Here is a 27,717-nt window from a genome sequence, read left to right on the forward strand (position 1 = left end):
GCCAGGGCCAGAGTCAAGAAGTTTCTGTGTTGCCCCATGCAGAGCTCTGCAGAGTTGGAGCACCCCTCCTGGCAGCCCACCCCACCCTCCCACATGCCCATCCCATGCTGCCACCCCTCAGCTGCCCTCTTTATGGGCACGTTGTCTGCCTGGCAATGTTCTCCCCACCTGCTCGTTTCAGGAAGCCTTTCCTGATGAGTCCCACAGCACCAGGAGATTCCCAGATGGGATGACTGAAATAAAGTCACATCCATAGCAGGGGACACTGGTGCTGAGGCACAGCCCAGATCTCCCACACCTCTCTTCCCTCCAGTATTGAATATTCTTCTGCTTCACTGCAGTAGGGCAGGATGCAGAACACCCTGGGCATCCCCAAATGTGACACACCACTTGCTGTGCCCCAAAATACCTGCTGGAAAAAGTGAGGTGAGTCGTTGCTCACAAAGAAAAGGAGCCCCAGGCTAGTCATGCAGCCAGCTGTGCATGTACAAGCTGGAGAAAATGTTTCTTACTCACTGCCTCCCCAGGAGCAAGGTGGGTGGTGTGGGGGAATCAGTTCCTGCCCTGTGCTGAGGATTCATGTCAGAGACCCCAAAAGCCCATCCCTTCACTGTCTCCCGTTGTCTCTCTGTTTCCCAGACACCAAGACCTGTCACATGGATGCTTCTGCACACACTGGGACTGTCACCAAAGGGGTCACTGCCCCCGTTGCACTCCTGCTGCCCTGTGACATGATTTATGGGACATTTCCCCACCTCACTCATCCAGGGGATGCTGGGACCATGCAGGGCGTTCCTCCTCATCTTCCTGCCTCCGTGAGCCAAGGGACAACCCCGTGGGAGCGTGTGTGCCTGAGCACACGTGTGTGCATTGCTGAGGGGAGGGGCATTTCATGGGCTTTTCAAAAGAGAGATTAAAGTTTGTGACTAAAATGAAAGAAATTTGTAAAAACATTTCAGTGCATCTTCTCTGAGCTTTACTGCAGGACCCTAGGAGAAGAGGAGCAGCTGGTGGGAAGGGAACTCCAGGGATCACCCCAGCCCACTCCCTCCCACGTGGCTTGAGGAAAGGTTGTGTGGCCAAACCATCACTGTTTGGGCATCCCAGAGACAGAGATAAGTCACATCCGCATCCCTGGCAACCTGCTCTGCTTCTCTTCAGAGGTGACAGAGAAGGTGAGACCAGGCAAAGACCACACCTAAATTCTGCTGCCTCTGCAACCCTCCCTTTCCTCATCTTGCTCCCAGACAGGAGCCAGGACACTGAGCCAGCAGAACTTACTGCTGTGCTTGCCCTCCCTTTCCTTTTGTTTTTTCCTCTCCTCCTGCCACTGGCAGAGGAAGAGCAGGAGAGTCCACCAGTCACACGCTGCTCTTTGCACAAACCTGCTCAAGCCATTCCCCTCCTGACATCTTTGAGAAACTCTTCGGAGCTCTGAGTGAGCCTGTGGGTGCTGGCTTTAATCATCATCTCCGGTGGATTACAACAGCTGGATGAGAAGATAAAGGCTTTTCTCTCCTCTCTTCTTTCTCATTCCTTCCTTTTCACTTTTCCTCCTGAAGTCAGAGCAGTTCCCAGCCAGGAGGCATGGTGCTGGTGGGAGCCCTGTGCAGCCTCCTGCTCCTCTGCCTGGTTGAAGAGGGCATCAGCAAAGTGAGAAGATACTACATTGCTGCAGTGGAAACCACCTGGGACTACACACACAGCGACCTGCTGTCCGTGCTGCAAGCGCCTGCAGGGTAAAGCTCTTCCTTCTGCAATTCTAGAGCCCTGCCCTGGCTGTTCTCCCACCCTGGCATGTGGCACTGTGGGCTTGGCTGCAGGCAGGCAGGTACACGGGGTAACCTGGCAAGGCGGCTGCACTGAGCTGCTGGTACAGCTGGGAAGGGGAGGTGTGCTGGGGAGTCACTACTGCAGCTCCTGCTGAGGGACAGCTGGAATTGAGAGAGAAAGATGCAAACCTGCTCTGCATCACTGTTCTGCACTGTTTTACCTTAATGCCATTTGCCTAGAGCTCTTTAAACTCTGTGCTAGGAGCCACAAGCTGATTTTCCAGCCTGTGCTTTCTTTTCTGCTCTGTGTCCTGGGGGTTTTGGGGAAGTGTGAGGGGAGATGGGTGCTTGTGACTCCCTGGGCACTGCAGAGGAAAGTTGGCTGTGCCCCCCTGACATAATTCTGAGCAGCAAAGGCTTTTCACTGTGTCTGCCCCTGGTAAAACCCAGCTTTAGTTATTTATATCTTTGTGTACATTACATTGCTGGGACTGAAGTTTTTCCTCAAGGAAATGAAAATTATTTGTAGCGTTTCGGCACAGCATGGTATCCATGCACAGTGGCAAGGAGGAAGGCATGGTGGTTTTGCCCGTGTACTTTGAAGTAGGAAGGAAAAATGGGAGCTGCATTGCTCAGGCAATGGTGTTGTCTGAAGACACAGCTGGCTTGGACATGCATGGTTGTGAATGTTCTGAGGCTGGCATGGAGAATGGGGCTGGATGGCTACAGCCCTGTGGATCAAGGAGTGCCCATTCCCTCTGCCCTGGTTCCATATCCCCTTCCCCTCCTGAGGCAGTGCCAGCCCATGACTCCATCTCAGACCCACAGTGGCCTGAGCAGCAAGGAGCTGTGGTCAGGCACTGGAAGCCAGGCTCTGGGGATGACCCAGGTCAGCCTGACTAGCTGCTGCACTCACTGCATCCCAGTTATGTTGTTTTTTTCCCCTTTTGATTACTTCAGTAGGAAAATTGCATCCAGCATCCCCCTTTTTCTAATCTCCCCTGCCCTGCTTTCACTGATGCTGCCCTCAGACCCATTAGGCTGTGCTAGAGATGATTACTTCCCTCACACTGTTAATTTAGCCCTGTGGCTTTCCACTTCAGCACTGGCTTTAGGATGCACTATTCCTGACCCTGGAGTGACTCAGGGACCTGACCTGCCTGGGGATGAGTGGGGCATTGGCAGGAGTGTAAGGTCACTTGTCCTTCTCTAAAAAGGGGGAAGATAACATTGGCTGTCTCAGGGGGACTTGCTGGTGTGCTCCAGCTGGAGAGGCAGAGAACTCCTGGGCAGTGCAGCTCCTGGGAAGCTGATGGGAACCAGGACTTGCTTGTTGTGGCTGTTCCCAGCAGCATGGTGCTGCCTTTTCCCTGGCCCTGCAACATCAGCCCAGTTCCCTGCTACAGAGGAGGGCACAGGAAAATAGCCAGGCTGGGTATAAGGGGCATGCAGGGGTGAGCCAGGACAGCGTGGCAGGCACAGCTGTCCCTGAGCTCTGTGTGTGCTGCCTTCTGCCCCACATGTCACTGTACGAGCATCTCATGGCAGCTCCCTAAGGGGCATCTCCAGCCAGGACCTCCAAACCCCTTGTATGTATCCAGGGGTTTCTCTGGCATGTTTGTAGAAAGCTCTGTCAAATTAATGGGCTACAACACGCCAGGCCAGAGCTGCTCACACCTTCCCCATGATTTCAGTTTCTCTTCCTCCCAAACACAGCCCCACCACAGGGCCAGAGCCAGGACCAGCACATCCTGCAGTGGCCCCAGGGAGCTCAGCTCAGACAGGGAGCTGGTGGACACGTAGCAGCAGCCCCTGTCTGAGTGTTCTGGCAGTGCAGGATGTCTCCCAGCTCCAAGAGATGAACAGATAGTGTGGCTAACAATGCTGATCCAAGGTGCCAGAAACTTATCAGCCTGCCTCAGCTCCAGCTGCCCCTGGGGAAGGAAGTTCATGGGGACCCCAGTTACAGAGGACTGGCCAGAAGAACTTTGATCAGTCATCCCTGGGCTGAACTCTGCCTGTTTGTCTCCTGTGGCTCTGCTCTGCCAGGACTGGGACCCAGCACAAAGCCCTGCTGTCAGCCATGCCCCTGCATGCCAGCTAAATCCCCCTGGCTCCAGAGGATTTCTGCCTTGTTTACTGCAGAATTAGCAGGAGCAGACCATCATATCTCAGAGCTGCATTCTCAAATTTGGGCTTTCTGTGAGCTAGAGATTAAGGCACAGCTTCCTGAGAGTGGACAGCTGAGTGTCAGCAACCCTGCAGCTCAGTGTGGGGACACGCTGGGGAGCAAAGCTGGGGCAGGACCCACTGCCATAAAGCCAGGAATGATCATGGTTCACGGGCAAAGTCAGCTGGATGCAGTGGCACTGCTCCCTGGGGCTGTGCCTGCCTCCCAGGGGCTGCCTGCCAGCCTGGACCTGGGGTTACAGGAGCTGGGTCCCTGTCTGTGGGGTTCCAGGAGCTGGGTGCCTGTCTGTGGGGTTCCAGGAGCTGGGTGTCTGTGGGTTACAGGAGCTGGGTCCCTGTCTGTGGGGTTACAGGAGCTGGGTGTCTGTGGGTTCCAGGAGCTGGGTGTCTGTGGGGTTACAGGAGCTGGGTGTCTGTGGGGTTACAGGAGCTGGGTGTCTGTGGGGTTACAGGAGCTGGGTGTCTGTCTGTGGGGTTACAGGAGCTGGGTGTCTGTGGGGTTCCAGGAGCTGGGTGTCTGTGGGTTACAGGAGCTGGGTCCCTGTCTGTGGGGTTCCAGGAGCTGGGTGTCTGTGGGTTACAGGAGCTGGGTGTCTGTCTGTGGGTTACAGGAGCTGGGTGTCTGTGGGGTTACAGGAGCTGGGTGTCTGTGGGGTTACAGGAGCTGGGTGTCTGTCTGTGGGGTTACAGGAGCTGGGTGTCTGTGGGTTACAGGAGCTGGGTGCCTGTGGGTTACAGGGGCTGGGTGTCTGTGGGTTACAGGAGCTGGGTGTCTGTGGGTTACAGGAGCTGGGTGCCTGTCTGTGGGGTTACAGGAGCTGGGTGTCTGTGGGTTACAGGAGCTGGGTGTCTGTGGGGTTACAGGAGCTGGGTGTCTGTGGGTTACAGGAGCTGGGTGTCTGTGGGGTTACAGGAGCTGGGTGTCTGTGGGTTACAGGAGCTGGGTGTCTGTGGGTTACAGGAGCTGGGTGTCTGTCTGTGGGTCACAGGAGCTGGGTGTCTGTGGGTTACAGGAGCTGGGTGTCTGTCTGTGGGGTTACAGGAGCTGGGTGTCTGTCTGTGGGTTACAGGAGCTGGGTGCCTGTGGGGTTACAGGAGCTGGGTGTCTGTGGGTTACAGGAGCTGGGTGTCTGTCTGTGGGTTACAGGAGCTGGGTGTCTGTGGGTTACAGGAGCTGGGTGTCTGTGGGTTACAGGAGCTGGGTGTCTGTGGGTTCCAGGAGCTGGGTGTCTGTCTGTGGGTTACAGGAGCTGGGTGTCTGTCTGTGGTGTTACAGGAGCTGGGTGTCTGTGGGGTTACAGGAGCTGGGTGTCTGTGGGGTCACAGGAGCTGGGTGTCTGTGGGGTTACAGGAGCTGGGTGCCTGTGGGGTTACAGGAGCTGGGTGTCTGTCTGTGGGTTACAGGAGCTGGGTGTCTGTGGGGTTACAGGAGCTGGGTGTCTGTGGGGTTACAGGAGCTGGGTGCCTCTGGGTTTTTAGTGGGCTCCCATCCTGCTCTGCCCCTGAGGAGAGGGGACCCTGCTCTCCCCACAGCACCCTCCAGCTGCAGGTGGCTTCCAGCCTGTGTTGTGGGGGTGAGTGTTCATTGCCTTTCCTAAATTTGAGTCACTCTGTCTCCTTCCTCTTCCGCTTGAGGAAGAGTTGCAAAGGGAAACTCTGCTCCAATGAAGGCTTAGTCAGAGCAGGACAGCAAACCTTCCCTGCTTCTTAAGTGGGAAGAAAATACCACCTGGCTTTTGCTCCAAACAAAACAAGGCTGGAAAGGTCTGTCTGGTTACTGGAAATGGTCTTAGTCCTGGCTGATAAGTCTGCCTCTAAAATCCTTGAAGAAATTAATGCCTTTGTTATCCTGATAAACAGGCTGGATTCCTTCTGGAAAATGAATTTGTTAAGCTTCTTACAGATAGAAAGTGGCCAGCAGAGATAAGTGAGGTGTGAAATACATTCAAGGCTCCTTTATCTTCCTGCTGTGAAGTGTAAATCCCATTTTGGGCAGAAAAGAAACAAATGTGGGGACATTGCTCAGACACAAAGCAAACTGCCACTACCTGCCAGCAGCCTGACAGTCTCTTTCCTGGGGGGAGCTGGGGAGGATGTGAGTTACATGTGATGTGATCTGTTTGCCACACCTGAAAGGTTGGGGGGGGGGTGGCTGCAGGGCAGAGGTCACCATGGCACTGCCAGTGCTCTGTGCCTGCTGCCAAGGAAACATGCAGCTGGACAAGGCATGAGGCAGGAGACTGGCAGCAATGCCTGCTGCTGTGCCCTGCCCCAGCTGCATCTGGGCATGGCCTTGTGTCTTGTTCCATCATGACTAACACCACAACAGTAATCACTGCCCTGCTGTCATCTGCATGCTGAGCAAAACATTCCCAGTCATACCTGGGAGCTGTCAGGAAATCCAAGGGACACAGCAGGGTGGGCAGTCCCTGGGGCTCCAGCAAGCAAGCTGGTGGGAGGGAAGGAAGGGGATGGCTGCTGCCCATGCATGGGTCTGTGCAATCAGCCTTGGCTTTCCTTCCTCCTGCAGCATTTTGGGGCATGCAGGCCCACATCCCCCCATGGCTGGTGTCCCTCCCCGGTACAGGAAAGCTGTTTTTGTGGAGTACCCCGATGGCTCCTTCACACAGCCCAAGCTGAAGCCAGCCTGGATGGGTAAGAAGCACCTGCAGTGTGGGGAACTCCAGCAATGCTTGACTGCCACCAAACTCATCCCGGGCTGGGTGCTGGCTGCTCTTCAGCCAGGAGCAGGAGAGCAGCGGGGTGGATCTGGGTATGGCAGGGCTCCTGGGGGTGCAGAGGGCCTTGCTGGAGCTGATGCAGCTGCACCAGGGACAAACACTAACTGGGCTTGTGGGAAGTCGGGACCCTTTGGGGCTCCTGGCAGGGTGTGAGCTGCCTGATTCCAGCTGCCTGACCTTACTGTCTTGTCCCCTCCAGGCCTTCTAGGCCCCACCATCCGAGCAGAAGTCCATGACACAGTGGTGATCACGTTTAAAAACCTGGCCTCCCGCCCCTACAGCCTCCACGCTGTCGGCGTGTCCTACTGGAAGGCCTCGGAAGGTGAGCTGGAACATCAGGTGTGCAAGTCCTTGTGTGGCACCTCCTGCTCTGCCACCTGCCTGCCAGTGTGCATCCCTCCTCACCTGCATGTCCCTCTGCAAGGACACATGGTCACAGAGATGGCCTAGCTTGGGGGAGCAACCATGCCCAGCCCAGAAATGAGCTGAGCAAAGAGTGCAAACAAACCTGGATCAGGTACAGAGGTAATACAGCTTAAACCTAAGGCTGGATGCTTAGGGCAAGGAAGACTGTGCTGTCCAGCCTCAGGGCAGGTGCACAGCCCAACATGTGAGTCTGGCACAGCTCTGCTACTGCCCTGAGACCTGTCACTGCCCGTGGGACTCACTCCCCTGGGATGGGGAATGTGTTCTGGGTGGGAGGAAGGGGCATTTCTGTAGCCATGTGTGCTGGGGAGGAACCTTCAGTGACATCTGGCCACTTCTTTGGTTTCAGGAGCAGGGTATGAGGATGAGACCAGCCAGCCAGAGAAGGAGGGGGACAGGGTGGATCCTGGGAAGACACACACATATGTCTGGGAAATCCAGGAAAACCAGGGCCCGACGGACGACGACTCAGCGTGCCTGACCCACTCCTACTCCTCCAACACCAACAGCGTGAAGGACATCAACTCTGGTTTGATTGGAGCCCTGCTCGTGTGCCGACCTGGTAAGGACAGCACAGGGTGGGGACAGACCACGTGCAGCCATTGCTAAAAGCAGAATAACCACAGATGCCTCCCTGAGGGTGAGCGTGGCAGTGGAGTCAGTGAGCTGTGCTCAACCAAAGTGCTCCTGGGGTTCAGTCTTGAAATCCTGACAGCACAAGGTACAAGAAGATGTGGCTGGAGTAAGATTTGTCATCTCTGGCTGAGACATATCCTGGAGGTGTTTGTCCAGACCTGGAAATGACTGGGCACTGTCTGCAGGCTCCAGTGACTCAGCAGGAGCAGCTTCTCCACCGAGCAAAGGTCTAAGAGGAGGCACTACAAACTGACCTTTTGGTGCCTTCTGGGGGCAGCTGCCTCTCAACCATGGACTTTTGGGGACTGCAAGACTGGAAGCAGGGCTGTTGCAATGTGAGACATGACAAAAGCAAACCACAGCCTGGCCTTGGTTTACCAGTTCTTGAAGAGCACAAAGGGAATTCCCTGGGTGGTGCTTGCTGACCTTTAAAGAAATCCATCTCATTGCATCTTGCAGGGACCCTGGCGAGTGATGGGCATGAGGGCCTGCAGAAAGAGTTTGTGCTGCTCTTCGCAGTGTTTGATGAAGGTAATTGCTGACTGAGTGGTGTCAGACCCTGCAGTGTTCAGTTAATGTGAGCACAGCTTCTCAGCACCCACACCCCCTCCCAAGGGTTTAAGCCCCCCAGCCAGTGTGTTCCTGGTGCAGTAGTGCCCCTCCTTCTCTTCCCCAGGTGCAGGGAGCTTGCAGCCCTCTCCCCCAGCTCTGCCATGCCATGCCCTGGCCCTGTTCCCATCACACAGGTTAAGAGGGAGGGGAGTCATTACTGTCACGTGTAGTGGTCAACCCCACACCCATGGCCAGGTGTGCTGTGGATTTCCACAGCCACCACACATCTGCCCTCCCTGAGAAGGTTTACTCTGCTTTGAAATGCTCTCAAGTGAAAGCTGACTGCACCCTCCTCTCTCCCCAGGGAAAAGCTGGTACTCTGAGCAGGGTTCCCCAGCAGCTGCTCAGCCCCAGGCTGCCAACAGGACAGAGCTGCACACCATCAATGGCTACGTCAATGGCTCACTGCCTGGTGAGTCTGCTGGGACAGGGGAGCTGGGGTGGAGCCAGGTCTGTAAACCTGAGGTAGCTTGGGAAAGGATGTAAGAAAAGAGATCAAGAGTAGTTTCCAGGTGGTGGATCTGTTAGGCTGTGTCCACCTCAGAGGGGGTCTTATCTTTCAGCTCCTTGATCTGCCTTTCCATTTACAGCAGGGCAGGAGCTGTTTGCAGCTGTCTCTGTTGCCAAATGCAGCTGATTTCCTTGGAGCTCTCCAGGAATAATGCTGGTAGCAGAGTTTTATCTTTTCTAGCCCTGTGAACAAGGCTGGAGGTAGCATTTAGCTCTCATTAAATCACCATCATAGGATTCTGGGCATAGAACCGTGGAATCATTTAGGTTGGAAAAGACCCTTAAGATCAGCAAGTCCAACTGTAAACTTAATACTGCCAAGTCTACCACTAAACCATGTCACTGAATGTCCCATGTACAAGTCTTTTAAATACCTGGGCAGCCTCTTCCTGTGTTTGACAACCCTTTCAGTTAAGAAATTTTTCCCAATATCTGACATCAACTTCCCTGGTGCAGCTAGAGTGATAAGGTCTTCTTTCAGACTCTTCTTCAGAAGAGCAAAAGAAAAGGCTGGGTTTGATCTCAGCTAACATAAAAATTGCTGTTTTCTGGTGTTCTCTGGGGAAAAGATCCAGAGCTGCCCGAGAGTGAGGAATCTCCAAGGCAAACTGGGAAACATGGTCAGGAGAGTCATTACCACCAGCAGCTTTGGTGAACCACATTCTAAGACATCCCATTTGGGCCTGGCCATTCCCCAGTTAAAAAAAAAAAAAAAAAAAAAAAAAAAAAAAAAAAAAAAAAAAAAAAAAGTCCCCTGAATTCCCTGTCCTGATGGGTTCATAGAGGTTAAGAGCTGAGGAAGCCTCATGCTCAACCACGATCTCTGCACAGTGGGTTTTCCCTGCAGAAGTTATGCACCTCCACTCAGCATCCCCCTCCCTGGACGCAGCACCTGGCCTGAGAGGTGTCTGATGGAGAGCTGGAAATGGAGAGCTGAGGGCCTCAGGATGGAACCTCCACCCAGTTTCCTCCAGGCCCTTGGGATCTGTTCCAGTCACCTCTGCACTCTGCCAAAAGCGAGCTCTTGACGCTGTATCTGACTTTGTTTGGCTTGAGCTTCCATGAACTTGTTATTCACTTCCCTGCTAGATTACAGAGCCTTCAGCACACACCAGTTTCTCCCCAGGAAAGTATTTTTACAATGCAGTCAAGTTTTTTCCCATTTCCTAAGCACACTGAGCTCTTTGAATGTCTGTGTGGACGGAATTTTCTCCAGCACTCAAATAATCCTGGTGACCCCTCTCTGCCCTTTGTGGTATTTCAGCTACTGCTGAGATGTGCTGGTGCCCTGCTCCAAATGCAGTGTTTTAGTATCAGGCTTGCAGTGTTGTGATCAGACAAATGACTCTCCTGTCCAGTGCCCAATTTCCCTATTTATAGTCAAGCAGCACAAATTATTTTTTTTTGCCACTGCATCCCACTGTGAGCTCCTAGCAGCAACCCTCCCAAAGTCCCCCAGCCTGTAAATCTAGCCTTGTCTCAGGGGGATGGTGTGACCCGTGCCTCTGTTTTGCTCAGTTCACATTCATGTGTGATTTCTCCAGCCTGAAGCCAGCACAGGAGCAGGGGACTCTACCAGCATGGGTCTGAGTCTATGGCACCAAGAGTGGGGACAAGGGCTGGGCACTGACTCCTGGCTGCCTTCCTTGTCCCCTGGCAGGTCTCACACTGTGCCTCAAGCAGCAGGTCCACTGGCATGTGATCGGGCTGGGCTCTGGGCCAGAAGTCCACTCCATCTTCTTTGAAGGCCACACATTCCTGGTGAGAAGCCACCGTCTCAGCAGCCTAGAAATCTCCCCTGCCACATATCTCACAGCCCAGACCATGCCAGGAACAGCTGGCTGGTTTCGGATGTTCTGCCAGATACTGTCCCATCAGCAAGGTAACCTTATTTCCACGAGCTCGGGGGAAGAGCAGGTCAGGGGATGGCCTGGGCTCAGGGCTCTGTGCAATGCTCCAAGGTCCCTCCTGCTCCCTAGTGTGACATCCACCTGCAGTCTGGCCATACCAGGTGGCATGGGTTGGTCCAGGTTGGCCCATTTGATGGGAACAGTAGTGGAGAAGATTTCTCCCAGGCAGGGCTTGGGTGAGTGCCTGCCTTGGCACATCAGTGTGACCCTTTCTGCCTGGCTTGTCTGAACCCAGCTGGCATGGAGGCCTTTGTGAAGGTGGAGGAGTGTCCTGAGGAGCACCTGCTGAAGATGGGCAAGCAGTTAAACGAGCCAGAGGACCTGGATTACCCTGAGGAAGATGAGGAGACTTATCATGTGATCCAAGTGCGCTCTTTTGCCAAAGACAGGCCCATGACCTGGACTTACTACATTGCAGCTGAGGAGATGGACTGGGACTATGCCCCTGTGAAGCCAGAGTCTCTGGACAGGTGAGGGTGGGCATGTGTGCTCATGAGGCAGCCCTGCCAGCTCTTCCTCTTCTCCCCAGAAATTGCTTTTCATTCTGCCCAACCTGGACAGTTTTGTTCTTCTTTATTAGCACTAACAGTATGCATGCAGGACAAGAATGGTTTTGGAGAGGCCATGGGAAGGCAGGACCTGGCTTTGCTCCATTTTACCAAAGCCCTGCTGAGACATTTGTCCCCAGGGCATTTGTCTCTCTGTCACCAATGCCTCTGGAATCAGTCCCTTCTGAGCAGACAACTCCTGGTGACCTTCTCAGCCATCTGCAGGGTCCTCGGACGATGGAAGGTCTTGCTCTGTTCCCGACTGTGTCCTGCATGTGGCCATTTGCTCTTTCTCTGCCTTTGCCTGCAGAAACACGGCGAGCCTGTACCTGGAGGCTGGCCCACAGCGGGTGGGTTCAAAGTACAAGAAAGTGGTGTTTGTGGAGTATGAGGATGCAAGCTTCAAGAAGCGCAAGGTGTCCAGCCAGCAGGACAAGGGAATTCTGGGGCCTGTCATCAAGGGGGAGGTGGGAGATCAGTTTAAGGTAAGAGAAACAGCTTTCCACTGTAAGGGGAAATTTCAGAGCTTGATGCTGTTCCTACTAATAGTTCTTGGCTTGTGGCAGAGGTCTCACTTAAGTCATTCAGGTGCTTCTGATGTTTGGCAATGTTCAAAGTTCACTGAAAGGCAGATGGTACTGGCAGCTCAAGGTAAATACTCTCAGAAAGATGCACAGGATATGCCCTCTGATTTGACTTTGTTGCAGGTGTCTCAGGAATTGTGTGAGTTCATACATGACACATCACATCCAGCACCCTCCTGTGAGGCAGGAGTGTGCTCTCATCCTCTGCTCCTCTCCATCTGCTTGCTGTTACCTCACAGCACTGGGGACTGTCACTTTTGTCTCCCCAAGTGCCTCTCCTGACCACTTGACTTGTTTGCAGCTGGGAGGAATGGGATGGTTTCCAGCAGCTTCACATTTCTGCTCCCTCCCTGGGGTTCCCTGTGCTGTTGTGGGCATGTGACAGAGCTATTTAGAGAAATAAAGGAAGGGCTTCATGCAGTGAAGTGGGGAGCACTTTAAAGCTCTTGATTGCTGTGCATACTTAATGTCCTGGTCCTCTGGGGCCTGGATTGATGGCCCTCTTCTGACTCATGTGTAAAGTAAGACTAAAGACAGCAACTTGCTCTTTAATAAATCTGATATTTTCGTGCCCTCCTTAAAACAGACACCTCCCAGAGCAATGGACAGTATAGGCTCATCACAGAGAAATTGTGGTTTCTTGTACTCTGACTCTGTGATCCCAGACATGTCTGGGTCCCTCCTGTTGGTCACTGGCAGGTAGCTAACCCCAGGGCAGTGCTGTCCAGTGTTTCCCTCTCTGCAAGGACACTGAGAGCAGCTTCAAGGGCTTACAGTGATCAGAAAACACCAAACATTCCTGCTGCCTGTCCTCGTTTCAGATCGTGTTCAGGAATCTAGCCAGCCGACCCTACAACATCTACCCTCACGGCCTCACCAGCGTCAGGCCCTACTATGCCATGAGACCCTCACAAGGTAAGGCAGGCCATGGCAACTTGGGATTTCACCTGGCCACTGCCATTTTTCTGGGCCAGGAGAGTTTCCTGAAGCTTGTGGTAAGACTGGTTGTCCGTTCAGCCAAGCCAATCCCAGGGATTATGATGATCCTAGGTTCATGTTCCCATTGGTGCCACGTAACCCTGTCTTTAAGGAGAGCTTTGATAATGAGTGGGAGAAGGGGCATTTTCAGCCAGGGAGCTGGGACCATGTTAACTGTCCATCCTGGAGGCCTCTACTTTCTGAGGAGGCAGGAACTATCCTGGTATTCCTGCCTGTGTTTGCAGTTTATTTACAGCCCTCATTCCCTGGGCTCCCTCTGACCTGCATTTGTGTGGGGGTTCACCATGATGTAGACTCTCCCTCTTGCAGCTTTGTAGTTTTTGCTCTGGGGTTGTTTTTTCCCTCCAGGTTTCATTCCCAGAACTGCTTTCACCCTTTGTTATTGTGCTTCCAGGACCATGACTTCTGCAGGGCCATCCCACATCCCACCAGGATCCTGGGATGGGCGTGGGTGGTTCCCTCTGCAGCTTGTGTGGTCAGGAAACCTTCCTGAGCTCTTTTCAAAAGTGGGATCACCCATTTCAGGAGCAGCCCAGACATAACTGGTCTGCTCCTGGGCTGTGTGTTGCCAGAGAAAGACGTGAAGGACATTGCCATTGGCCCTGGGAAGTCGTTCACCTACAGCTGGAGCCTCACCAGTGAGGACGGCCCGACGGAGGCAGATCCTCGCTGCCTCACCCGTTTCTACTACAGCTCCATCGACCCCGTCCGAGACACGGCCTCGGGCCTCATCGGGCCCCTCCTCATCTGCTCCAAAAAGTCCATGGACCAGAGGGGGAATCAGGTGGGTCTTTCCTTTGTTGCCTCAACTTCCAGGCTGAAAGGCTGGAATAACTGTAGTGGGTGAAAATTTAAGTAAACCGAAATTTGTCTGTCCTGGTTTTTTCAACCCTGCCAGCAGTCCTAATGCCTTTGCCTTCCCCATGCTCCCTTGCATGCTCTCTTTTCCCCAAATCTGCACCCTAACTCCTGTGAAATAGCAATAAACTTCTCCATACACCCAGACTGAGGCCTGACAGCTACACTGGGCACCAGGGGTGCTCTGATCAGACCAGGAATAATTTCTTCCCTTTCTTTTCCAGATAATGTCAGACAACATGAAGCTGGTGCTGTTTTCAGTCTTCGATGAGAACCACAGCTGGTACCTGGAGGAGAACATCAAGAGGTTCTGCTCTGATGCAGCCCATGTGGATACCCAGGACCCACAGTTTTATGCCTCCAACGTGATGCACAGTGAGTACTCAGTCACGGGGTCCCTGCAAAGCCCCCACAGACACAGGCTCCTGCCTGCCCCAGGGAGTGAGCAGGGGATGCACAGCAGCTCAGCAGCCCTGGAGGGAATTTGGTCTTGAAATGTTTCACCCCTGCCTTCTTCCAGCTATTAATGGCTTTGTGTTTGACAACCTGCAAACAAAACTCTGCCTGAACGACGTTGTGTACTGGTATGTCCTGAGTGTTGGGGCCCAAACAGATTTCCTCTCCATCTTCTTCTCTGGAAACACCTTCAAGCACAACATGGTCTTTGAGGACATGCTTACTCTGTTCCCATTTTCTGGAGAAACAGTCGTCATGAGCTTGGAAAAGCCAGGTTAGTAACATGGGCTATTCTGTCAGCCATGGGCTTGGCATCCCAGCAGAGATTAGTGACACTTCCAGCCAGTTCTCTGATTGGTGCCCAATTCCTTTTGACAGCTCTGAGAGCAAAGGGATCCACAGCCTGCTAGAACAGCAAAGTGAGAGAAAGTGATTAAATCTTTCAAATCTAAATAAAATTAATTGGTTTATGGTATTTTACTTAGTAGGGTGTGTTAGGGTCACACATGCTGCCAAACCAGTAAGCTGGCTGCAGTAACATGAGCCTGGTGGACATTTGCAATCTTGGCTCCAAGCTTGGAGGTCAAGGGGAGTGGCAGTACTCTCCTTGCTGTGGGTTCAGCTGCTGGTCATGCCATTTATCTCCACACTTTTGCAAGGACAGAAACCACAGCCGTGGAGAAGTCTGGGAAAATATTTGCTTCAGAGTTCAGTTATATTTCCCCCCATTCAGCACTTTTCCCTTAGAGCTGTCAAACCATTTCCTTCTCACAGAGAAGACACAGGATTTACCATGTGGTTGTAACACTGATATGAAGGTCATGAACACTGAGCCAAGCTGTCAGGGTTTGTAGACACCCCAGGAAGCTTTCTGCAACCCAGCCAAGCCTCACATCCGTTTGAGCTCAGATTCCTGTGCTTCCTCAGAAGCAGAGCAGCAGCTCAGCCGGCAGCAGGTGGCAGCTCTCTCCACAGCAGAGCCCAGAAATCACACATCTCACCCTCTGCTGGGAGCAAACACACTGGCTGGGGATGTCAGAGGCAGCCTTTCATTTCTTTCTCCTTCAGCGGGATAGCTGTGGTGGCTGTCCTTGGGAGAGAGCTGTGTTTGACAGCACCAGGATGTCTTTGGGGATGGGTTGTGGTGACTGCTGCTGCTGGAGGCTCTGTGGGTTCTCACTGCAGGAACTGCTCTCACCAAGCTGTGCTTGGGCCCTCACAGGTGTGTGTAGCTCACCAAGCTCTGCCAGGAAACACCAGCCCTGCTGATGGTGCTTGTAAGGCTCTGATGTTGCCAGTAACACTGTGGGTCTGGCTGTAGGACATCTAGGGACTATGAAAGGATGGAATCACTACCATGAGCCAGAGGCTGCCTGAAAATACAGGTTGCACTAGCAAAGGAACAGCATGGAATGGCATCTCATTCCAATTTCCCAATGAGGTGGGCTGATGGTGTCCTTTTGGCCTCTCTTGAGACAGGTGTCTGGACGCTGGGGTGCCTAAATCCTGATTTCAGAGACCGAGGGATGCATGCCAAGTTCACGGTCTCGCAGTGCCAGTATGAGCAAGACACTGATGGGGAAGATTATGTGTATCCTGATGAGGAGGAGGCTGCCTTTGAATTCCAGCCCAGGGGCTTCTCTAAAAGAAAGAAGTCGTGTGTGAATGAGCACCTGAACAACATCACCTCTTCCAGAAACGAGATAGAGAAGACAAGACTGTGCCTGACAGAACATGGGGCCCTCCTGAGCAATGGCAGGACTTCTGATGCCTCTTCCAATGGCACATCAACATTTTTAGGAACAATGCCAAATCCACATGATATTTCCATGTCTTCTCTGCCAGAGACGAACTATGACCCAGTGTCCTATGAGTCCTTCCTGGAAGATGAAGAATTGTCAAAAATCACCAGCCAGGATGAAGGGCTTGGAGCAGTCCCACCTGGAGAACCGTTGGTGAGTGTCAGTGGAAGGGTCCATGGTGCAGTGAGCTCAGATGAAGATCAGCAATGGCTGCACCAAGCCACAGCAGCTGCAGGAGATGCTCTGGCAGGAACAAAAGTGATAAATATCCCAGAGCTGCAGGAGGCAGTAAAAGGAGTGACAGTCCAGTCTGGTGGTAGGATAGAGAACCTGGAAGCAGAGCCTCAAAAGACAGCTACTCATCCAACAAGCTTGTGGGACTCCCTTGCTTATGCTGCTGGCAAAGCCCCTCTTCAGGAGAACAGGAGCTCAAGTCACCAGAATGATCTGGAGCACAACCTGGCACTTCAAGATGTGTCTTCGCAGGGTAATGAGACCAAGCTGCTAAAAGGGGCTGATAAAATATCCTTTAACCTGTATGACTCAGAGCAGACAATCAGTCCAGCCCTGTCTTTAAGTATTGATCACAACTCTTCCTCCACATTGAACAATCCTTCTGCATCTCCAGATGGGACAGAAGATAATAGGACTTCTCATGCTGTGCTTCACAGTCACGCTATAGAAAGCAATTATTCATCAAATGACCTAGATGCTAGGCTGGAGAAAAGGCCTCTCAAAGTGGTTTCACAAGGCTTTCACGAAACTTTTGAAGAGCAAAATGTTTCTTTGTCAGACAAACCTGTACCAGGAGAAACCTTCACAGATGAGAGCAACTCCTTGCCTGTGAAAAGTGGCACAGGAAAAGCCAGTGGACTTGCCAAAGGCCTTCTAGACACCACCTTTGCAGACACCAATGACCTTGAGCCATCCAGCTATGTAATGACAGAAGAGAGGGATGAAGTAATTTTGAAAGAAGTGTTTCAGGATGCTAAGGAATTAGCAGAGCTGGACAAGATTGCCTTTTCTGAATCAAATGTTGTGACCAATGACACCAAGCCATTCCCAAATGGCTTATTAAAGAACTCTGAGGAGTTTCTGAGACACAGAGTTACAGCCAGAAGCCTTGACTGGAGACCTAGACAAGCCAGGTCACTGGAGAGCAGAGGTTTGGCTCTTCCCAACACCAGCAGCAGAAAGCCCCTCTCTGGTGGTAAGACAGCAAAGCAGGGTGCAGCCAGCCAGCCCCCTGAGACAGCAGTGGAAAAGGAAGCCCCAAAGGCATGTGGACCTCATTCCCCATTTTGCAGCACTCGCTTCAAGAAGAGGTCCTTGGTATCAAGTGACACCTTGCCTGACGTGATGGCAGCCCCACAAAGCCTGGAAGGAAGATCCAACGTGGTTGAGAGGAGGCTACACCCAGGCAGGGATGCTGTGCAGGCTGGTGGGATGTATCCTGAGGGCAGGCTGAGCACAGACAGGGGCATGCAGGGCACCAGAAACTCCCTCCCCTCACAAGGAGCACAACCAGCAGTGGCAGAGAGCAACTCAGAAAGGCAGGTCGCTGCTGAGGCTGCAGACCTGGCCTCAAACTGGGACCCAGTCTCCCCAGGGGCTGTGGTGAACACGGGGGACGTGCACAGCCCAGCTCTGGCAGAGCTGCAGCCAGGCAGAGCTGAGGTGTGGGGGGCTCCTGGCAGCGAGCAAGCTCAGGGGAGAAGCCACATGGAGGAGGAGACAAACTCTGTGGAGCAGCTGGGTCAGTCCAGTCCTGAGCCTCGGCAGCTCAAGGCCAATGCCACAGAGGACCATGTGCCTGTGAGAATGTCTGGGCAAAGCCCAGAAGGAGCATCTCTGAAATCAGCCATCAGAGAGAACTGTTCACTGTCTCCAAGCAGTCCCCCTCACAACAACAACAGCACCAAAAAGCCAGCAGAGTATGTGCAGGACACTCCTCGTGGATGTCAGGTGCTCAGCAGGGAAGATGTCCTCAGAGAAACAGGGAGGACAGAGGGCCAGGGCCTGGGAGAGCCCGAGGAAGATAGAGAAAGCAACAGCACAGCTGGGGAGAGGAGCCACATCCCAGGACAAAGGGAGGAACCGGCCCTGAACAATGGGACACATTCCAACCCCTCAAAGACTGCCAGGACTGACTATGATGAGTACAGTGACACAGAGCAGACCATGGAGGACTTTGACATGTATGGGGAAGAGGAGCATGACCCACGCTCCTTCCAGGGGGAGATACGGCAGTACTTCATTGCAGCAGTGGAGGTGATGTGGGAGTATGGCGACCAGAGACCCCAGCACTTCCTAAAGGCAACGTAAGTGTGATTTTCCTGCATGCATTCCTCCTGCACTGCATGGCACAGCATGGTGCATGAGACAGCATGTCCTGGCAGGCAGGATCACAGTTCTGTACCAGTACAACCCAGCCAAGCAGCCCAGGGCAAGGATGCTCCCAGCATCTCCCCTCTATGCAGGGGTGTTTAAACCTCCAGAAGCTTTGAGCTTCCTTGCAAGTGGGTCAGGGATGCTCTGGCTCTGTATCCCCCCGACCTGTAACAACCCTGCCATGGCTGTCTCACTGTGGGCCAGCCTGACTCACCTAAGTGGCCCCCCCTGCAGGGACCCCCGGAGGAGGAGGGGGAAGCATTCCTGGCAGTACCGCAAGGTGGTTTTCCGAGAGTACCTGGATGATTCTTTCACACAGCCGGTGCAGCGGAGAGAGCTGGATGAACACCTGGGCATCCTCGGGCCCTACATCAGGGCAGAAGTTCAAGATGTCATCATGGTGAGTAGAAAGTTCCCGTTTCCTGTAAAACCATTAAATCCCCCTGTTGTTGTTGGAGTTCAGCCAGAGGGAGTGCTGAGGTGGCCTGCAGGCTCTGCAGTGCCCACGGGTTAACCTTCAGGGCTTGGGGACAGGAGCTGCCCTGTTGGCATGTGAATGGCACCAGACTGGGAGGCAGAGGCACCTCAGTGACTGGAGGAGTGGGCCAGCAGGAACCTCAGAGTGTTCAGATGCAAAGCCCTGGACCTGAGACAGACCCAACCTCTGCAACAGCATGGCCTGATCAGCTCCTGGGCTCCATGGGGAGCCTTTTGGGTGAAGGGATTGCAAAAAGGGTAGTGAGCTAAGCAGGGCTCAGTGCAGGTCTTTTAGGTATGAGGGCAGGTTTGGGCTTCCCACACTACCAAAGGTCTTTCAACACCTACCTGAGAAGAAGGTGAAAGGCTCAGGACTTGTGTCCCTGCAGAAGTTGCCCAGTTTTCACAGAAATCTTCACCAGGATGGATGCAGCACCTTTGGGCTCCAGAGACAGTAGTGTAGCTGACCTTGCTTCCATTGAGCAGGCAAAAGGTCTCATCCAGCAAACATGAAGCCAGGATGTGCTTTCCACCAGAGATTGCACTGCACAGCTACAGCTTGTGTTCCAGCAGGGGTTGGTCACTGCATGGAGACCAGCTGGAGGCCTGGGACCAGGGACATCCTTCCCACCAGCTGGCTGGACCCACCACCAGGGTCCAGAGCACTGTCAGCATTGCTCCCTCACACATTGCACTGCTCTGCCTTCCCTCTGGTGCAGGTGACGTTCAAGAACCTGGCCTCACGGCCCTTCTCCTTCCACTCCACACTGACAGCCTACGAGGGCACAACACAGCAGGGTGAGGTGGTGCAGCCTGGTGGCCAGCAGAAATACTCCTGGAAAGTCCTGCCCCAGATGGCACCAACCACGCAGGAGTTTGACTGCAAGGCCTGGGCTTACTTCTCCAATGTGGATCTGGTAGGTGGGAGTCTCCATGGGGCATCCCAGGAAGGTGAGGAGGGCAGCATGCCTGGGTCCTGGCTGTGAGGTCAAGGAATTTCCTATGGGGCTGTGCTGAAAGCAGCTTGGGGCTCAGTTATCTAATACAATGATGAATACATTCTGGTGCTCCTTCTCTCTTCTCTTCTCTTCTCTTCTCTTCTCTTCTCTTCTCTTCTCTTCTCTTCTCTTCTCTTCTCTTCTCTTCTCTTCTCTTCTCTTCTCTTCTCTTCTCTTCTCTCCTCTTCTCTCCTCTCCTCTCCTCTCCTCTCCTCTCCTCTCCTCTCCTCTCCTCTCCTCTCCTCTCCTCTCCTCTCCTCTCCTCTCCTCTCCTCTCCTCTCCTCTCCTCTCCTCTCCTCTCCTCTCCTCTCCTCTCCTCTCCTCTCCTCTCCTCTCCTCTCCTCTCCTCTCCTCTCCTCTCCTCTCCTCTCCTCTCCTCTCCTCTCCTCTCCTCTCCTCTCCTCTCCTCTCCTCTCCTCTCCTCTCCTCTCCTCTCCTCTCCTCTCCTCTCCTCCCCTCCCCTCCCCTCCCCTCCCCTCCCCTCCCCTCCCCTCCCCTCTCCATTTGGTTTTCACCCCTCTCCCCAATTATTCCAGCTTATGAGACTTGCAAGAAACCAGCATTCTGCAGTTCCTCACCCCTATGCCACATCTCCCTGAATTTGGCCCCAGGGTCCAAAGCAGTAGGGACTGTTGGACAGTAGGACAGACAGACAGCACTCTTGAAAGCACATGCACACACTTGCTGCTCAGCCTTTCTTAGCTCAGTGAACCCAACATATGAATCCCTCCCTGCTGGTGCCCCAGAGTGGAGCCAGGCCAGGGATGCAGGCGGGTTCAGCGCTTTCCTCTCTGCCGTGCCTCTTGCTGGTGGCAGTGCCTCCTCCTGCTCGGAGCACACCCTCACTCCCTGGCTCCCTGGCAGGAGAAGGACCTGCACTCGGGCCTCATCGGGCCGCTGATCATCTGCAACCACGGGGTGCTGAGCTACGCTTCCAGGAGGCAGCTGGCTGTGCAGGAGTTCTCCCTGCTCTTCACCATCTTTGACGAGACCAAAAGCTGGTACTTCCCAGAGAACGTGGACAGAAACTGCCGCCCTCCCTGCCGGCTCCAGCAGGACAGCCCTGACTTCAAGAGAAACCACTCCTTCCACGGTGAGCATCCTTGCCCTTGCCCTTTCCATCCCACAGCCTGTATCAGGATGGAAACACCCCAGAGCCCTGAGCCCCTCCTGACTGCTGCCTTTCCCAGCCATCAATGGCTATGTGAGTGACACCCTGCCTGGGCTGGTGATGGCCCAGCAGCAACGGGTCCGGTGGCACCTCCTGAACATGGGCAGCACTGAGGACATCCACTCTGTTCACTTCCACGGGCAGCTGTTCAACGTCAGGACCAGCCAGGAGTACCGCATGGGAGTCTACAACCTTTACCCTGGTGAGATGCAGCCTGGGCACTGTGCACCCCCTCTGCCAGGGGGTTTGTACCCTTAGGAAGTTTCTGTGTGGGAATAGCAAGGAGGAGGAGTGGATCTGGACTATTCTGTCCCTGTGCTTGCACAGCACTTGGCACAGTGGTGTCCCATGGCAGGCAGTAACTCCGCTCTGCTCTGCTCTCCATTCCTGCCCAGGTGTCTTTGGGACAGTGGAGATGTGGCCCTCACATGCTGGCATCTGGAGGGTGGAGTGCAAAGTGGGAGAGCACCAAGAAGCTGGAATGAGTGCCCTCTTCCTCGTGTATGACCTGAGTGAGTGATTTTCTCGTGCCCTGACCCATGTGAGCACACACAGAGCCACGACCAGTGTGTGTTAGATCTTCCTCCCCCAGATCTCTCAGCATTTCTCTTGGGGCGACCCAAGTGGGACCTTCTGTGTTTTCACTCTGAAAAAAGTCACTACATCAGCCCTTGCCAGCCTGCTCAGCCCAGCAGAGAACAGTCAGGGACACACTGGGGTGAAGGCTGGGAGGCCATCTTCACCAGCCCGCAAATATTTACTCCAAGAGCTCTCGTTCTCCAAATTTGAGAGTCCCTGCACCTTCCATAAAATGCACTTACCCAAGGAAGTGCATCCATGGGCTGGTTCCTGCCCATGCTGTCAGTAAAGTATGGTGCTGCCTAGCCATATATCAGGAGGTAAACTGAGGCACAGAGCAATGACAGGAGGCAATGAGTGATGCTGCCTGACTGCAGGTTGGTCTGATAGAAATAGCTCCAAGAGCAACTGCAAAATCCACAGTAAACCTCTGATTCTACCCCAGAACATGCTTCTAACTCACCATAAGTAAGGACTGGGGAAGTGGTGTGGGAGAGTAGTATTTTATCACACTGTGACAGTCTCTCTCCTGTTTATAAAAGAATATTCAATGTCAGCCAGAAAACATTGCCATAAGTTAAAAATCCGCTTAAGCTTTCAAATTTGCATTTTCCCCAGGAGCATTTGACATGCAGTGGAGATGCCAAGGTGTGACAAGTTGCTAATAATAATGGTTACTATAAAAGACAAAAATCCCTGTGCTCAGAGACCAGAAGAGACACAGAGAGAGACAGGGGTGTCAGGTAGACTTTCCTTTAGCAATGTGATATTTGTTTTCAAAAGATGCTGCCTAGCAACAAAAAGGCCCAGGAGCAAGATGTGGGTATAAGGAAGAGACACTTGTCAGCACTGCTGGGACATTAGGACATGGGAATGAGAGGTCATGGACTCAGGGAAAGGAGTTTGGCAAAAGGCTGCTGTGTGTGATGCTGGAAACTCTCTGCTCTTGACATGGGGGGTGTGAGCAAGAACTTCCAGCTATCCTAAAATCCAGGGATGGATGTGGAAGCCTCTGAAACCTATCCCTTGATATGAGAGAAATAAGCCTGGGAGCTCCTGGAGGCTTTCAAAGCTCCCTGAGCCTAAAAGGCTGCTATCCAGCCTAGACTTGTGTTGTCTAACCAACTGTCCCTGGTTTCTGTTCCCTGCAGACTGCCAGAATGCCCTGGGCATGGCCTCAGGTGGCATTGCAGACTCTCAGATCACAGCCTCGGGGCAGTATGGTGAGTAGCTGGAGGGCAGGTAGGGTCAGGGCAGCTTCAGCCAGCAGAACTCACGTTTGCCTGCCCAAGTTGTGCTGCACTGGTCCCTGGTAATGGAATCCTTCCCCCATCCATGCCCATGCCAGCATCCCAGTGAGGACCTGGAGCCTTCCCACGTGGCTGGCCCATTGCGCAGTGCTCTGCCACCCTGCGTGTGCCTACTAAACCCCAGGGTGATCCTCAGGCCAGTGCTGTGGATAGACCTCCCACCCCTCAGGCAGCAGCAAGGGCCAGCAGCACCCTTGTGTTGTGCTCTCTCCTTGCAGGGCAGTGGGCTCCTTACCTGGCCAGGCTGCACAACAGCGGCTCCATCAACGCCTGGAGCACCGAGCGCAGCAATGCCTGGATCCAGGTGAGAGGGGCCTGAGGCACCAGCGGGGCATTGCAAGGCCGTGCTCACACAGAAGGGCTCATGGATGGGCAGTGCCTCCCAGCTACAAACAGCTATAGCCTGCTGTTTCCTCTTCCCTCTGAGAGGGGAGCACTAATGTTGGGAATTCCTCATGTGTGGAGACGCGAGGATTGACTCTATTTTCAGAAGGCTGGTTTATTATGTTATGACATATATTATATTATATACTACATTAAAACTATACTAAAAGAACAGAGAGGAAAAGATCATCAGAAGGCTCGAAAGAACAAGAATAGAATGCATAACAAAATCTTGTGACTCTCAGAGTCTGTTGCAGCTGCACCTGTGATTGGCTCTTAATTAGAAACAACCAACATGCACCAATCACAGATGCACCTGTTGCATTCCACAGCAGCAGATAGTTATTTTTTACATTTCTTTCTTGAGGCCCTCAGCTCCTCAGGAGGGAAAAATCCTAGCAAAGGATTTTTCATAAAATATCATGGTAACACACTAAGATCCTCATAGCAGCTGCTGTACTCAGGTTGCTGCTGGCCTGACCCCCATGTCCATCCTCAGTGCAGCAGAATAATCACTTAATGGTCCAGCTGCAGCACTGGATTGTGCAAAAATCCCCCAAAACCCAAGGCAGAGCAGCTCACCTCTCCAAACAAATCTCTCCTGCTCACTCCCAGCTGTTGACTAATATGGCCGTTATGTTTTAATTACTTTCATAACCAATGCTCAGTTATGTCAGGAGGAATGAAGTTTTTGGTTTTTTGGGGCATTGCCTGAGTATGGCTTGGGTTTTCCATCAGAAGTTAATCACTGACTTTCATTCTCAGGTGGATCTTTTGCATCCCACCATTATTCATGGCATAAAAACCCAAGGGGCCCGACAAAAGTTCTCCAGCTTCTACATCTCCCAGTTTGTTGTGTTCTACAGCCTCGACGGGCGAAGGTGGAAGACATACAAGGGGAATGCCACGAGCACACAGATGGTAAGGTCAAGGGTCTTGAGCAGAGTACTCCCTGAACGGGGTGTCCTGGGGTGATGAGGGCTGGGGAGCACTGTCCACAAGGCAGAAACCTCCTGAACCCCTGAGATTAGGGCAGGAACAGAGACCATTCAGTGCCAGGTGACTGAATCACAGATCTGCAAGGGACTTGCTGTCTCATCTGTCTGATTTTAAAATGTCTGAGCTACCTCTTTCCACCATCCCAGGTGGCTGTGAGATCCACCTCTCAATGTTATGTTGTGTTTTCCTTAGAGCTAGGCATAAGATTCTACCTGAGTATCTTTGTTGACCTCAAAGGCAAATTTGCCTTTCTAAAAATATTGTGCAGACACAGATAATTTGGAGAATCTATAGTGACTAGAAAAACCCCACAACCTAAAGATGCATAAGCTGATCAATCCATTGGGAGAAGAGTAGCCAGAAAAGCCTCCATTGTGTGCACCATCTGTGGTTACAACTTTTCCCAGGTTCAAACATTTGAGGAATGACTTTTTTCCTTATTTTTCTCACCTTTGTTTGGTGAAAAAAATAAAACCAAGTTAATTTGCACAGACCCAAAGTTTCTTCTTCTCCTTTTCTTTCTCATTCGCCCATTCACACTTCTTTGGCCTGAACCTCATCTCAAATCATTTTGCTGTTGTCATTTTTGTAAGGATGGTGATAAGACACAGGAGTGTCAGACACAAACGTTCTTCTCCCCACTAATCCTTGTCCTGCCTATCTCTCTTTCCACTGGTGCAACAATCCATTTCCTCCCTTTCCCTGCAGCTGTTCTTTGGAAATGTGGACGCAACTGGAGTGAAGGAAAACCGGTTCAGCCCCCCGGTGGTAGCCCGGTACATCCGCATCCACCCCACCCACTACAACATCCGAGCCACGCTGCGCATGGAGCTCCTGGGCTGCGACCTCAACAGTGCGTGCCACCCCCGCATCCCGGCCACCAGAGCTGGGCTCTGCTCTGCTCTGCCCTGCCCTGCCCTGCCCTGCCCTGCCCTGCCCTGCTCTGCCCTGCTCTGCTGGGGTGCTCAGCCCCGGTTCCACTCCCAGGAGGAGGGAGGAGGGAGCTGGAGATGGCACTGAGGTGTTGAGGGAACAAAGATGGAAAGTCTCATTGTGGTCTTAGAGATAAAAATACCAGAGGGAGAGCCTGGGGCCAGCTTTCACCAGCTTTTTTACTGAAGCACAGGAAACTTCCAGCAGCAGCAGCTAAGCTGATAGATGGGGAGCTGCTGCCTCAGTCTGAGGGAGCAGGAAGCAAGCAGACACAGATGCTGTTGGCTTTTGGTCTGGTTTTGCCAGTTGAAGGTGATATGGCTCTAATCAACAGTGCAGCCTGGGGAAATGCTGCCCTGGGATCGTGTCTTTGGCTTTGCACACCTGCTCTGCAGCAGCTAAAAGCAGCAGTGGCTGTGCTGTCAGCTCATGCCCCAAACCTGCCAGCTGGCTCTGGAGCAGCTGTGCACAAGCACACCTGATCACACATATGCAGGGTGTCTCCTTCCCAGGTATTCTTGTCCTCCCCCTGGGGACAGGTTCTCCTTGTTTCCTTACACTAGAAATTCTTCACATTCCTCTTAGATAAAATCTGCAGGGAGAAAAGAAGGTGGGAGTAGTTTGGCCAGAGCCATGCTGCACACAGGGGCCCCAAGCAGTGCAGGGACCATGGCACTGCAGCAAGGCACAGAACTTGTAACCAGGGCAAAGGCACACAGGGCAGCTGGAGCAGTGAGCAGGCAGAAGGCATCACCATGGTGGGTCTGTTCTAGCCCCTGACGAGCACTGCTCCTCTCTTCCAGGCTGCTCCATGCCCTTAGGAATGGAGAACAGAGGGATCCCTGATGAGCACATCTCTGCGTCCTCCCACAGCGCCAATGTCTTCTCCAGATGGACCCCAGCCCTGGCCCGCCTGAACCTGCAGGGCAGGACCAACGCCTGGAGGCCAAAGGTAGCCTGTGTGAGGAGACAGGCAGCTGGGATCCCAGCAGGGCCCCTAGTCAGGGCTCTGTGGGAAGTGTGTGCAGCCACATGCGCCATGCAAGCTGCACACTCACTGCCACACTGATTTAGCACCCAGCAGCTCCAAGCCCTGGTAGGGCAGGTGAAGCAGAGGGAAGTGCAGGGCCAGCTTGGCTTCAGCTGCAATGAGTGTGTCTTTCTCATTGCTGCTGGAGGGTTGAAGGCACTCTGTCCTTCCCCAGAGCAACAGCCCCAGAGAGTGGCTGCAGGTGGACTTCGAAGTAACCAAGAAGGTGACTGCAATCATTACCCAAGGTGCCAAAGCTCTCTTCACCCAGATGTTTGTGAAGGAGTTTGCTGTCTCCATCAGCCAGGATGGCGTGCACTGGAGCCCAGTCCTGCAAAATGGCAAGGAGAAGGTAGGCAGAGCTGCTCCATGGCCAGAGCCCATGGCCACCCCCAGGGCAGCAAGCACAGCCCTTGGCAGCAAACATGCTCACAGGATTTCTCTCCAAGAGCAGTGAGCCAGGCTATGCTTCTTCCTTCCTTAAAGCATTCCAAGGGGTGTTTGTCTGGGTTGATCCTGTCCTCACTACGCCAGCCAAGTGCATCCCTGGTTTCTCTCTCCTCTCCAGATTTTCAAGGCAAACCAAGACCATCAGAGCACAGTGAGGAATACCCTGGAGCCCCCTCTCTTTGCCCGCTATGTGAGGATACACCCCCGCCAGTGGCACAACCACATTGCCCTGCGAATAGAGTTCCTTGGCTGTGACACTCAGCAGCAGTACTGATGGCTGCAGGGCCAGGGAGAGGCACTGCCAGCCCAAGGACACACACCCCACCAGGCACTGAGCCCTCCCCAGGGCTGGAGCCATCCCTTCAGAGGCCCGGCTGCCCCTGCTGCTGGGGAAGACCAGGGCTGCAGAAGTGGCTGGGTCATTATCTGCCTTTTCCTGTGTCTGCCAGATGCCATATACTCAGATGTAATGATGAAGAATTAAACAGTAATTTTCCAGTATCTCTCTGCACTTTCTCCTCTGCCTTAGCCTTGGACTCCCCAGGGACCCAGTCAACATTACCAGCAGCTACAAATTAATTAGCCCCAGAGCTTCTCAGCCTCATTTTGCACAAATTCTTGCTGTCTTGGGCACAGTCCTGGAGGGGGAAGAGCAAAGATAAGGATGGGGGGGTGGAGGCCCTGCTCCAGGCCCCAGTGTCGGTTTCACAATCGGTGGGGATGGGAGGCTGGAGGGAGGCAGCTCTAGCTCAGCCTGACTCAGCACTGGGCTTTGGCCCTGCACTTCCCTTTGTCTCCTTTCCACACTGCTGCTGCTGCTGGGTGCCATCACCCCCTGTGATGGCTGGGTGCCATCACCCCCTTTCTGTTGCTGCCTTGAGCAAGCCCTCCTTGATCTCCATCTCATCTCTTGTCTGCCACCTTGACATGACCCCCAGCAAGGTGTGCCA

General features: G+C 53.3%; 1 protein-coding gene across 2 annotated transcripts; it reads left to right on the forward strand.

Annotated features, from left to right (window-relative positions):
* Window positions 1–123: 123 nt before the first annotated feature.
* On the forward strand, window positions 124–27,475 carry F8 (coagulation factor VIII). 2 transcript variants are annotated; one of them, XM_064427069.1, is made up of 28 exons: window positions 124–1,175; window positions 1,338–1,446; window positions 1,563–1,739; window positions 6,493–6,617; window positions 6,903–7,025; window positions 7,479–7,691; window positions 8,225–8,296; window positions 8,682–8,789; window positions 10,548–10,769; window positions 11,033–11,267; window positions 11,656–11,830; window positions 12,751–12,844; window positions 13,501–13,712; window positions 14,011–14,161; window positions 14,307–14,516; window positions 15,722–18,365; window positions 18,670–18,835; window positions 19,632–19,829; window positions 20,776–21,004; window positions 21,102–21,284; window positions 21,478–21,594; window positions 22,813–22,884; window positions 23,190–23,275; window positions 24,121–24,276; window positions 25,063–25,207; window positions 26,091–26,239; window positions 26,493–26,669; window positions 26,886–27,459. In XM_064427069.1, the coding sequence occupies exons 3-28, from the start codon at window positions 1,588–1,590 to the stop codon at window positions 27,039–27,041; spliced, it is 6,570 nt and encodes a 2,189-aa protein (XP_064283139.1). In that variant the 5' UTR covers window positions 124–1,175; window positions 1,338–1,446; window positions 1,563–1,587; the 3' UTR covers window positions 27,042–27,459. The 2 variants fall into 2 exon arrangements, with proteins under 2 accessions (XP_064283139.1, XP_064283140.1); XM_064427070.1 differs by lacking the exons at window positions 124–1,175; window positions 1,338–1,446; window positions 1,563–1,739; ... (18 more) ...; window positions 22,813–22,884; window positions 23,190–23,275 and adding an exon at window positions 23,706–23,780 and having other exon boundaries at window positions 26,886–27,475.
* Window positions 27,476–27,717: the final 242 nt, after the last annotated feature.

The sequence above is a fragment of the Passer domesticus genome, chromosome 7, assembly GCF_036417665.1.
Source record: "Passer domesticus isolate bPasDom1 chromosome 7, bPasDom1.hap1, whole genome shotgun sequence".
In the NCBI taxonomy this organism is placed as follows: Eukaryota; Metazoa; Chordata; class Aves; order Passeriformes; family Passeridae; genus Passer; species Passer domesticus.